Here is a 13,401-nt window from a genome sequence, read left to right as displayed (position 1 = left end):
GCCTGATTCCTCTGGCTCCGATTTTCTTTCTCAAGATTGCTTTGGCTATTTTGGGTCTTTTCTGTTTCCATACAAATTATGAAATTTTTTGTTCTAGTTCTCTGAAAACTGCCTTTGGTAATTTGATAGGGATTGTATTGAATTTGTAGGTTGCTTTGGGTAGTATAGTCATTTTTCACAATGCAGATTCTTCCAATCCAAGTACATGGTATATCTCTCCATCTGTTTGTATCATCTTTAATTTCTTTCATCAGTATCTTATAGTTTTCTGCAGCCAGGTCTTTTGTCTCCTTTAGTAGGTTTATTCCTAGGTATTTTATTCTTTTTGTTGCAATGGTAAATGGGAGTGTTTCCTTAATTTCTCTTTCAGATTTTTCATCATTAGTGTATAGGAATGCTAGAGATTTCTATGCATTAATTTTGTATCCTGCTAGTTTACCACATTCATTGATTACCTCTAGTGGTTTTATGGTAGCATCTTTAGGATTCTCTATGTATAGTATCATGTCATCTGCAAACAGTGACAGTTTTACTTCTTCTTTTCCGATTTGGATTCCTTTTATTTCTTTTTCATCTCTGATTGCTGGGGCTAAAGCTTCCAAAACTATGTGGAATAATAGTGGTGAGAGTGCACAGCCTTGCCTTGTTCCTGATCTTAGTGGAAATGGTTTCAGTTTTTCACCATTGAGAACGATGTCGGCTGTGGTTTTGTCATATATGGCCTTTATTATGTTGAGGTAAGTTCCCTCTATGCCTACTTTCTGGAGGGTTTTTATCATAAATGGCTGTTCAATTTTGTTAAAATCTTTTTCTGCATCTATTGAGATGATCATATGGTTTTTCTCCTTCAATTTGTTAATGTGTTGTATCACATTGATTGATTTGCATATACTGAAGAATCCTTGCATTCCTGGGATAAACCCCACTTGATCATGGTATATGATTCTTTTACTGTGCTGTTGGGTTCTGTTTGCTAGTATTTTGTTGCAGATTTTTGCATCTGTGTTCATCAGTGATATTGGCCTGTAGTTTTCTTTTTTTGTGACATCTTTGTCTGCTTTTGTTATCAGGGTGATGGTGGCCTTGTAGAATGAGTTTGGGAGTGTTCCTCCCTCTGCTATATTTTGGAAGAGTTTGAGAAGCTTGGGTGTTAGCTCTTTTCTACATGTTTGGTAGAATTCGCCTGTGAAGCCATCTGGTCCTGAGCTTTTGTTTTTTGGAAGATTTTTAATCACAGTTTCAATTTCAGTGCTTGTGATTGGTCTGTTTATATTTTCTATTTCTTCTTGTTTCAGTCTCGGAAGGTTGTGCTTTTCTAAGAATTTGTCTATTTCTTCCAGGTTGTCCATTTTATTGGCACAGAGTTGCTTGTAGTAATCTCTCATGATCCTTTGTATTTCTGCAGTATCAGTTGTTACTTCTCCTTTTTCATTTCTAATTCTATTGATTTGAGTCTTCCCCCTTTTTTTCTTGATGACTCTGGCTAATAGTTTATCAATTTTGTTTATCTTCTCAAAGAACCAGCTTTTAGTTTTATTGATCTTTGCTATTGTTTCCTTGAATTCTTTTTCATTTATTTCTGATCTGATATTTATGATTTCTTTCCTTCTGCTAACTTTGGGGTTTTTTGTTCTTCTTTCTCTAATTGCTTTAGGTGTAAGGTTAGGTTATTTATTTGAGATGTTTCTTGTTTCTTGAGGTAGGATTGTATTGCTATAAACTTCCCTCTTAGAACTGCTTTTGCTGCATCCCGTAGGGTTTGAGCCATCGTGTTTTCATTGTCATTTGTCTCTAGGTATTTTTAGATTTCCTCTTTGATTTCTTTAGTGATCTCTTGGTTATTTAGTAATGTATTGTTTAGCCTCCATGGGTTTGTATTTCATACAGTTTTTTTCCTGTAATTGATATCTAGTCTCATAGCATTGTGGTCGGAAAAGATACTTGATACGATTTCAATTTTCTTAAATTTACCAAGGCTTGCTTTGTGACCCAAGATATGAACTATCCTGGAGAATGTTCCATGAGCACTTGAGAAGAAAGTGTATTCTGTTGTTTTTGGATGGAACATCCTATAAATATCAATTAAGTCCATCTTGTTTAATGTGTCATTTAAAGCTTGTGTTTCCTTATTTATTTTCATTTTGGATTATCTGTCCATTGGTGAAAGTGGGGTGTTAAAGTCCCCACTATGATTGTGTTACTTTGATTTCCCCTTTTATGGCTGTTAGCATATGCCTTAAGTATTGGGGTGCTCCTATGTTGGGTGCATAAATATTTACAATTGTTACATCTTCTTCTTGTATTGATCCCTTGATCATTATGTAGTGTCCTTCTTTGTCTCTTGTAATAGTCTTTATTTTAAAGTCTATTTTGTCTGATATGGGAATTGCTACTCCAGCTTTCTTCTGATTTCCATTTGCATGGAATATCTTTTTCCATCCCCTCACTGTCAGTCTGTATGTGTCCCTAGGTCTGAAGTGGGTCTCTTGTAGACAGCATATATACGGGTCTTGTTTTTGTATCCATTCAGCCAGTCTATGTCTTTTGGTTGGAGCATTTAATCCATTTACATTTAAGGTAATTATCGATATGTATGTTCCTATGACCATTTTCTTAATTGTTTTGGGTTTGTTATTGCAGGTCTTTTCCTTCTCTTGTGTTTCCTGCCTAGAGAAGTTCCTTTAGCATTTGTTGTAAAGCTGGTTTGGTGGTGCTGAATTCTCTTAGCTTTTGCTTGTCTGTAAAGATTTTAATTTCTCTGTCAAATCTGAATGAGATCCTTGCTGGGTAGAGTAATCTTGGTTGTAGGTTTTTCCCTTTCATGACTTTAAATATGTCCTGCCACTCCCTTCTGGCTTGCAGAGTTTCTGCTGAAAGATCAGCTGTTAACCTTATAGCGATTCCTTTGTATGTTATTTGTTGTTTTCCCCTTGCTGCTTTTAATGTTTTTTCTTTATATTTAATTTTTGATTGTTTGATTAATATGTGTCTTGGCGTGTTCTCCTTGGATTTTTCCTGTATGGGACTCTCTGTGCTTCCTGGACTTGATTGAGTATTACCTTTCCCATATTAAGGAAGTTTTCAACTATAATCTCTTCAAATATTTTCTCAGTCCCTTTCTTTTTCTCTTCTTCTTCTGGGACTCCTATAATTCAAATGTTGGTGCATTTAATGTTGTCCCAGAGGTCTCTGAGACTGTCCTCAATTCTTTTCATTCTTTTTTCTTTATTCTGCTCTGCGGTAATTATTTCCACTATTTTATCTTCCAGGTCACTTATCCGTTTTTCTGCCTCAGTTATTCTGTTATTGATACCTTCTAGAGAATTTTTAATTTCATTTATTGTGTTGTTTATCATTGTTTGTTTGCTCTTTAGTTCTTCTAGGTCCTTGTTGAACGTTTCTTGTATTTTCTGCATTCTATTTCCTAGATTTCGGATCATTTTCCTATCATTACTCTTAATTCTTTTTCAGGTAGACTGCCTATTTCCTCTTCATTTGTTTGGTCTGTTGGGTTTTTACCTTGCTCCTTATCTGCTGCGTACTTCTCTGTCTTCTCATTTTGCTAACTTACTGTGTTTGGGGTCTCCTTTTCGCAGACTGCAGGTTCATACTTCCCGGTTTTTTTTGGTGTCTGCCCCCTGTGGGTAAGGTTGGTTCAGTGGGTGTGTAGCCTTCCTGGTAGAGGGGGCTGGTGCCTGTGTTCTGGTGGATGAGGCTGGATCTTGTCTTTCTGGTGGGTAGGACCGCGTCCAGTGGTGTGTTTTGGGGTGTCTGTGACCTTATTATGATTGTAGGCAGCCTCTCTTCTAATGGGTGAGGTTGTGTTCCTGTCTTGCTAGTTGTTTGGCATGGGATGTCCAGCACTTGAGCTTGCTGGTCATTGAGTGGAGCTGGGCCTTAGTGTTGAGACAGAGGTCTCTGGGAGAGCTCTCGCCAATTAATGTTACATGGGGCCAGGAGGTCTCTGGTGGACCAATGTCCTGAACTCGGCTCTCCCACCTCAGAGGCTCAGGCCTGACACCTGGGCAGAGCACCAAGACCCTGTCAGCCACACAGCTCAGAAAAAAAGGGAGAAAAAAAAGAAAGAAAGGAAAAAATAAAATAAAATAAAGTTATTAAAATAAAAAATTTTTTAAAAATTATTAAAATAAAAAGTAATAAAAAATAGAAAATAAAAATAAAAAATAAAAAAGGAGAGCAACCAAACCAATAAACAAATCAACCAATGATAACAAGCGCTAAAAACTAAACTAAGATAAACATGTAAATCAGAAAGTAGTCAGTCACATACAGCAAACTCCCAGTCTACAGTTGCTCCCAAAGTCCACCACCTCAATTTTTGGATAATTCATTGTGTATTCAGGTATTCCACAGATGTAGGGTACCTCAGGTTGACTGTGGGGATTTAATCCGCTGCTCCTGAGCTTGCGCAGAGAAATTTCCCTTTCTCTTCTTTGTTCGCACAGCTCCCAGGGTTCAGCTTTGGATTTGGCCCCGCCTCTGCGTGTAGGTCACCTGAGGGCGTCTGTTCTTTGCTCAGACACGACAGGGTTAAAGGAGCAGCTGTTTAGAGGGCTCTGGTTCTCTCAGGCTGGGGGGACGGAGGGGTACAGAATGTGGGGCGAGCCTGTGGTGGCAGAGGCCAGCTTGACGTTGCACCAGCCTGAGGCGCCCCCTGCGTTCTCCCGGGGAAGTTGTCCCTGGATCACAGGACCCTGGCGGTGGCGGGCTGCACAGGCTCCTGGGAGGGGAGGTGTGGATAGTGACCTGTGCTTGCACACAGGCTTCTTGGTGGCTGCAGCAGCAGCCTTAGCGTCTCATGCCCGTCTCTGGGGTCCACGCTGATAGCCGCGGCTCGCGCCCATCTCTGGAGCTCTTTTAGGCGGTGCTCTGAATCTCCTCTCCTTGCGCACCCCAAAACAATGGTCTCTTGCCTCTTAGGTGGTTCCAGACTTTTTCCTGGACTCCCTCCCGGCTACCTGTGGTGCACTACCCCCTTCAGGCTGTGTTCACGCAGCCAACCCCAGTCCTCTCCCTGTGATCCGACCTCCGAAGCCCGAGTCTCAGCTCCCAGCCCCCGCCCGCCTCGGCAGGTGCACAGACAAGCCTCTCGGGCTGGTGAGTGCTGGTCAGCAGCGCTCCTCTTTGCGGGAATCTCTCCGCTTTGCCCTCTTCACCGCTGTTCCTGCGCTCTCCTCCGTGGCTCCGAAGCTTCCCCCCCCCGCCACCCGCAGTCTCCACCCGCGAAGGGGCTTCCTAGTGTGTTGAAGCTTTTCCTCCTTCACAGCTCCCTCCCAGAGGTGCAGGTCCCATCCCTATTCTTTTGTCTCTGTTTTTTCCTTTTTCTTTTGCCCTACCCAGGTGCGTGGGGAGTTTCTTGCCTTTTGGGAAGTCTGAGGTCTTCTGCCAGCTTTCAGTAGGTGTTCTGTAGGAGTTGTTCCACATATAGACGTATTTCTGGTGTATTTGTGGGGAGGAAGACGATCTCCACGTCTTACTACTCCGCCATCTTGAAGGTCCTCCTCCTTTATCTATACTTATTTCATAATCTAATTGCAGCTGCAAGAGAATGTGAATATGCATGGAGAGTGACAAATTCAATTTTTTTACTCTTATGTATGTTAATACACATTTCTGCCTCTCATTCATGTCCATATATATGTATATATATGTTGTGTTTATGTATGTGTATATATACATTTGTGTGTTTATATATGTGTAAATAATATATATTAAGTTTGAGTTTAGCTTCGCAAAGAACATACACAAAATTTTTAAAAGAATAGAAGACAGTGTAAGTTAGAAATTACCTTTGCCTACTTAACAGAGATAATTACCAAATGTTTGATATTTATTTTGAGCAGAAAAATGATTTTTATTTATTTTTGGACTGGTTAAAGCTTGTTTCTTGCATATGTGGTCATATTTGGTGCTGTTTAATACATTTACTAATAATAAGATTACACTAACTGTGGAGAAATTGTGTTATAAAATCACATGAAAAGTACATTTACTTGTTTTCACAGCACTGGAGAGCATGGAAGGATATTATTATAGAGACAATGTTTTGGTGGAAGAATTTCAAGCCCAAATAAATGCAGCCTCCCTGGAAAAGGTCAAACAGTACAACCAGAAGCTCAGGTATGTCATTGTTCAATTAACAGAAGAATTTCCAGTTTTAACAAGAGCAGATGAATAAAGCTTTTGATGTTATTCATTGTATTAGATGATTGATGATGATATTTCTTTTGATATAAAGTCCTCTTATTTAGGGTTTAATGTTTCAGATATTCTAAGGGGTACACTTTTTGCAAATAAAGTAGAAAAAAATTTTAAAACTTTTCATGCTGTTGTCTTAATTTCTGAAGAAGATCAAGAGATTAATTATTTAGTAGACCGTTTCCAGGGAAAAAAAGCATTGCTTTATAGTGGTGTCTCCTAGGAGGTTCAGTGGATTAAAGGTAAAATAGGTTCCTTTATGTACCATTAAACAGCTGGCACCCTGACACCAAGAGATGAATATGTTTAACATGGAAGATATGATAAAAAAGGTACTACTTGGTATTGGAAAAAGTATCTACTTTCAGATAATATTACGTTTTATTGTTTTTTCCTCTAAAAATAATCTTGCTGGTATTATGATCAATGGCAGGGAAAAATTAATCACAGTAAGTGAAAGATATTATAATTTAGAAGCTTCAATTTTCAACCAATTATTAGCATATATAGCTCCCTTTTATAAGTTACTGTGTTAACAGGTCACCTTTTAAAATTACTAACCGATTATGGCTTTTATTTTTAAAAGAAAAATACATTTGTTCTACCATAGGCCTTAGTAACTCAAAAATACTATTGTGATTTTTTTTTTTTTGGTTTTGTCTACGATATGGCTAAACTGTGAAGATAAATTAACTCCTAAAATTCCTGGTGCGTGGAGGCGTTGGTTCTTGTGATTACTACCGGGTCGGCTTTGTTTCACTTTGAATGCATTATCCCCTTACCCTCACCTCACACAAACCTGTCCCTTTTCCTAGGTTCTTTATTTCATACCATCATTTTGTCATCTTCTCAAGTTCTCAGCCTCAAACCCCCAATATCTGTTTGATTTCTCATTTTCTTTTGCTCCTAAAATGTAGTTGGAGATCCTGATGATTCTGACTAAAATGTCTCTTAGACTACCCTAATTTTGTTACCTTGTCTAGATCACTATTTCTTTAAGACATATAATGGACTGACCCCTTTCACAGGAAAAAAAAAAAAAAAAAAGTGAAAATTGAATTCTTCAATACCGTGTCTCCTAAGAAATACTGTCTTAAGAAGATAAGTCGCATCTTGTGAACATCTCTCATTTGAGTACCATTAGCATAAAAGAAAAGTTTTGCCTTCATAACTGATAAAATATATTCTTAGGTTATCTTTCAAATAAGGATACAGAATGAAAGCATTTATATAGAACATGTGGGCCCTGAGAATACATCCCGAGTTCAGTTTGAGAAAATGGGTCTGGACGATTGCCGTAGCATCCCAAATAATCTCCCGTCTCTAAGAACCAGTGTTGTTCTAATCTACTTAGGATTTTGCTTCCAGATAATAATTTTAAACCATGTGTCTTACCACGTCACTCTTCTGCTCGAAGCATTTAGTGATTTCTTATTTCCCCCAAAAGGAGTCACAGGCTCCTTAGCCTGGCAGTCAAGGTCTTTTATGACTTGGTCTAAGACTTCCTTTCTCTGCCTGTGTGCCAGCCAGGCCGTGCTCCCTTCGTTTCTAACCACACCCTCGACTGTCCTTCTTCCCTGACTTTCCACGCTTCACTTAGCATCTGCTTCCTGTCTCCAAATGTCTATAAAGCTACTATTTATATGAGTCAATATCCAACTCTAAGATAGTGTCCTTCATAAAATATTTTTCTTCTATTATTGGGCTGGGATGAGGCCCGGGTATCCAATTTTTTAGAAGTCGCCTAGGAGATTGAATTGAAAACCAGTTCCCTGGATCGGGGAGTCAAAGAATGATCCTCAGACCAGCAGCATCAGTATCATCTGCAAACTTGTTAAAAACATCTCCTGGGGGCTTCCCTGGTGGCGCAGTGGTTGAGAATCTGCCTGCCAATGCAGGGGACACGGGTTCGAGCCCTGGTCTGGGAAGATCCCACATGCCACAGAGCAACTGGGCCCGTGAGCCACAGCTACTGAGCCTGTGCATCTGGAGCCTGTGCTCCGCAACAAGTGAGGCTGCGGTGGTGAGAGGCCCGCGCACCGCGATGAAGAGTGGCCCCCGCTTGCCACAACTAGAGAAAGCCCTCACACAGAAACGAGGACCCAACACAGCCATAAATAAATAAATTAAATAAATTAAAAAAAAAAAAAGCTTGCCTTCAATTTAAAAAAAAAACAAAAAAGAAAACATCTCCTGGGTGGGCCCAGCAATATGTGTTGGGACAAGCCTTCCAGGTGATTTTCATCAACTCACACTCAAATTTCAGAGTCACTGCCTGAGGCTAAATGAATGTCAGATTTCCCTTCCAGTCTTCCATTTTAATACTTTCTTTTACTTTATGGCTATTATAGAATTCAGTTCTTCTTCCTGATGATACAGTTACGTGTACAGATTCCTTCTTTATTCTGTTGTAAGCCCTTTTGAGATGAGGGTTAAGTTTATCTTACTGTTTCCCATTGTGTTTATCAAGTATTTTGCATAGGAAGCTCTCCATAAGTATATGTTTAGTTGCATTAAATTATCTAGCTATAACTAGCAGAGAGAAGCGGGGGATGAGGCATAGCTTTCACATGCCTGTGGATCTTTTTTTTAAACAGAAATATATGCTCATATATAACAGATACATGAAAAGATGTTTAAGATTCTTTGTTAAGAAAAACAGCCTGTGTGCATTAATTGCATGCTATCCTCTTCACATAAGAAAACATTTTAATGTATCTTTCCTGAAGAAAGCAGTTTTAAAAGTACAGAGGTCTCAGTACAAATTGTGTGCCCTTGTCAGCAGTTACCAGCTATATATCCTTCTTGCTGCATATTAGATTTCCTTTGCACAGGAAGACAATTATCTTCCTCTTCACTCCCAGTAATGCCTTCTCTTCCTGCTGATTTCTTGAATAAGGGTGTTAATTTCTTCCTTAATTTTTCCTGTTACTTGTAACCACAAAGACTCAGAGATTGCTTTTGAACAATCTGTTCTTGGTTTTCAGAGCCAAAGGCTGACATTGACCATTTCTTTAAAGGAGCTCTTAATGTCTGCCTTAAAAAAAATAGCCCTCAGGTGTCGCTAGTTCCTCATAGCCCTAGAGCCTTTTTAACACTTTCACTGAAAACCGTTTCATTCTGGATGTTAATTTGTTTATTTACTAATTAGACATCAGAAAAGGCCTCACAACAAACAAACATAAGGAAATAAGAAATCACTAAATGCTTTGAGCAGAAGAGTGACGTGGTAAGACACATGGTTTAAAATTATTATCTGGAAGCAAACATACAAAGGCCTTACAACAAACAAACATAAATAAGCTAATATTTTATTGGAAAGCATTGTTTAGATTACAAGTTTCAGAAACCAAACTCAAACTGGCATAAACAAAATAATGGATTGGCTTATTTAACAGGTATATCCAGGGGATATGGCTGCTTCAGGCACAGCTGGATCCAGGGGTATGGGTCTTCAAGATACTCTTTCTCTCTCTGTCTCTTCTTGGTACTCCTTTCCTCTGTGTGGGCTTCATTTTCAGGCAGACTTGTTTCACATTTGGGTAAAGATGGTCACTACAGACCAGTGTTGCATTCAAAGAAGAAGAGAAGGTGCCCCCTCCATCCCTCCCACCCCCAACAACTAAAGGTTCCAGCAAAGGACCTGGTCTCATTAGCCAGACCTGAGTCATGTGCCTATTCCTAGGTGGGCTTAGCATCACAGAAGACCAGTGGGCTGTCACAGAAAGCACAGGGTAAGAATACTGGACAAGCTGAAACAATGGATTCCACTTCAGTTACAGAGGTTTCTTCAGAACAGCAAAGAATAGGTAGAAATAATTTGCTACTTAAAAGAAAATATAATGTAGCCATAATACCTACCAATTTTTAAGAACACGTTAGAAGTCAGTAACAATACTAGGTAAGTTATATGGATTATTTAATAAGCCAGTGAGTTCTGTATTATCATTTCCATTTTAAAGAGAAGTTACACAAGTTTACCCAGATAATAAGTGGTGAAACCAGGATTTAAATCAAAGACGTTTTTCTCTTTAAAGTCCATAATTTTTGTACTATATTAGGCCATCTCAGTGAATGGAGTGAACATTATACACTACAAACAAATTTTCTGTTATGAAGGTTTGGTGTCAGATATTATCAAATGCCTCCAATTGCTCTGATTCTGTACCATTTCTTCACTGAATGTTCATGAGGTTTCCATTCTTGTGAGAATGGGCAAGACAAAAAAATGAGCAAATAAATCCATAAGCAACATATTGCAGATAGTGAAAAGTGCAATGAAGAAAATCTAAAACTAGTTTCTATAGTAGGAGGTTGGTCATTTAGAGAAGGTAGTTAGGAAGGACTTAAACATTAGATGGTATTTCTTTTTTGTTTTGGTCATGTAGAGTGGCATTCGGGATCTTAGTTCCCCGACCAGGGATCGAACCTGTGCCCCCTGCACTGGAAGCGAGGAGTCTTAACCACTGGACCACCAGGGAAGTCCCTTAGGTGGTATTTGAAAGGAACCTGAATCACAGCTAGATGGCCTTGCCAGAGTATGGGGGAAGATCTTTCCCAAAGCAGAGAATTGACGCATACAGGTCATGGCAATAAGTTATCATGTGTGAGGAAGACAAAGGTGGCCAGGGCGATCCTAGCACATTGAGAAGGATGATAGGTGTTGAGAGAGATGTGTAGGGGTCTGGTTATGTAGGGCTGTAGGCCATTGTGGAGGTTTGGATTTTATTGTAAGGAAAGAAGCCATTGGAACGGTTTTTATTGAATTCCTGCTGTCCAGTTATATCTCATGCATCTGTTGCAAATAAAATTCAACTGGTTGAAGTCTTCAGGAAGCAGTAGTGAAGCATGCCGAGGCCAGCTGGCTGTTCTGAGAGTTTCTCCTCCAGTCTCCAGGGGAATTCAGATGAGGTTGTACACCTGGGGACTCTTTGCCACGTGCATCAGAGCCCTGACACTGGTTGCCTGCAGACACCCTGGATTAGTTGTTACCCCCAGTGAACAGGATCGAGCCAGCAGAAATGTCTTACAGCTGTTTCTAAAATATATCCTCCTGTGCCAAGTCAGGTAAAGTTCTTCATTGATTTCCTTCAGACTCTTAAGAAGTCCAGCATGTAAATGTCTAACTCAGAAATTCTAACCAAGGAATTCCGGAGGAGGGGCATTCTTATTCCCTGCCTTCACCATGCTCATGCTATTTTATTCTCTCTTTTCTAACTGAGGCTTTCCTTTGTATTTCCTCTGGCCATGAGCCATCATCCCCATTAGCCTCATTTTTTCCTACCTTACGTAAATGTAATTTACCATTACCAAACCCTTTCATTTTAATGTATCCTGTTTATTGGCAGAAGGCACCACTGCATGGTGACTAATGAGATAAATGTAAATGTGAATAATATTCCTCGTATTAAATTACTCCTTTCAGTTTGAGGGGTCTAGATGAGCTTTTTTCAAATATTATTTTCAGTATAAAGTCAACATTAAAATAAAAAAGAAAAATCAAAAGGAAACAAGTTGTATATTAGTTACTGAGATCATTTAATATTTTGGTAAAGCTTCATACTGAATTTCTTAGGGCTTATGAGTTGGGATATCTAAATGTAAATTCATCATCTTTACAGAAAGCAGACAAATAAATTATTCAAAGCATATATTCCCTTAAGGTGTGCCTTTTTCAATAAAGAATGGCACATTTTCTTTAAAGAAAGTTTCAAAAAGCCAAAATATATTTTATGTAACAAATAGAAGGAAGATAGACATTTTATGTTAGCAAGAAATGCTACACATATATCAATCTCAGAGTCATATATTTGAACAATTTTTTCAACTGAGAATTGTCTGGCCAGAAACATGTATGTGTTTTGGCCATTCCCATGATAGCACCTCTGTGAAATATGTCACTTCTCTCCACCTCTGGAGGGAAAAAAAGTGAGTATGTTCTCCTGGCACGAGACAGATATGAAGAATGGCATGGACTTACTACCATTTCATGTCTTTACAACTATCCAACAGCATAAGAAAGTAAAGAACAGCAGGACATCAGCCTTTCGATCCAATCTGCAGTCCTAGGCACGTTCCCAAGCAAAACTTGGGTCCCCTTGCCTAATCCACAGTAAAGCCAATCCACTGACACTGGGTTGTGGTCAAGGAGAATCAAGGAGAGTTCAGCATTTTATGCAGTCACCAAGCAAGGAGTCCAGGCAGCTAATTCTCAAAAGGCCCGAACTCCCCGATGGCTTTCACAGACAGGTTTTTGAAGGTAGGGTGAGGGAGAGGCTTGCAGGGTGTGTGATCAGCTCGTGGACATTCTTCTGATTGGTTGGTGGTGAGGTAATTGGGAGTCGACATCATCAGCCTTCTGGTTCCAACCTGTCTGGGGTCTAGTGCTTGTGCTTGTGGTCAGCATACAGTGAAGTTCTTCCACCTGGAGGGGGTTTCAGTATCTGCAAAACAGCTTAAGGATATGGCTCAGAGTATTCTCTGTAGCTCTTGAGGAGCTAAAGACCCTTGACTTTATTTAATGGCTAAACAATTTTTATTTTGTCTTGCTTGGCTGTTTTCCTTTGTTTCTGCATTTTCTCACTTCTCTGATTAAATTTATTCTTTGGAACTTGGGGAAGGCCTTGGAGGCCTTTTCTACAAGCAAGAGGCAGATGGTGGACATGGTGGGGGGCAGGAGTCTGTCCCCCAAAGGCCCTATAGGGTCCTGCTCCATTATAGGCACATCTTCCACCCCATCTCTTTCTTCCCTCAGAGTCTTCAATTCATAACACACTGTTTCCCGTTCCTTGTTTTGATAGCAAACAGTATACCCACGTTTGAAACAGAAAATTTTGCTTCTATTGATGAGGAGCTGTGGAAACGCTACCTTAAATCAACAAGAGTATGAACTTAGTAAAATCTGAGAGAGAGCCAGAGAGACAGAGAGAGAATATCAATTAAAATACAGATAATGCCTTTGTCCTTCAATTGTTTCTCTTTATAAAGCTGCAGATTTTAGAGTTATTCTTTTTTAATTAACTGGAAACATTCCAGATGCATAGTTATCTCCTCTAGAGCGGTTTTATATTTGCTTTCCATCCTATCTTTCAGCCGAATTCCATTTTTTATAACTTAAGAGACAACCACATTTCTGTTTCTCTAAGACTAGCTGTAAACTAAATATGTATATTCATTTTATTT

At 39.3% G+C, this 13,401-nt stretch overlaps 1 protein-coding gene across 11 annotated transcripts in view; it reads left to right on the top strand.

The window, feature by feature from the left end:
* Positions 1–13,401, top strand: part of PREX2 (phosphatidylinositol-3,4,5-trisphosphate dependent Rac exchange factor 2) — a 298,158-nt gene that overhangs the window by 221,153 nt on the left and 63,604 nt on the right. For all 11 annotated transcript variants that reach the window (XM_082363375.1, XM_082363371.1, XM_082363367.1 and 8 more), the window contains one exon: positions 6,027–6,141. In XM_082363375.1, the coding sequence (XP_082219501.1) occupies positions 6,027–6,141 (115 nt within the window). The remainder of the gene's footprint in view (positions 1–6,026; positions 6,142–13,401) is intronic.

This window comes from Balaenoptera borealis (assembly GCF_965194805.1).
Source record: "Balaenoptera borealis genome assembly, chromosome: 17".
NCBI classification, from domain to species: Eukaryota; Metazoa; Chordata; class Mammalia; order Artiodactyla; family Balaenopteridae; genus Balaenoptera; species Balaenoptera borealis.
Note: the sequence above shows the minus strand (reverse complement) of the source record. Positions and strands in the feature narration are given on the sequence as shown.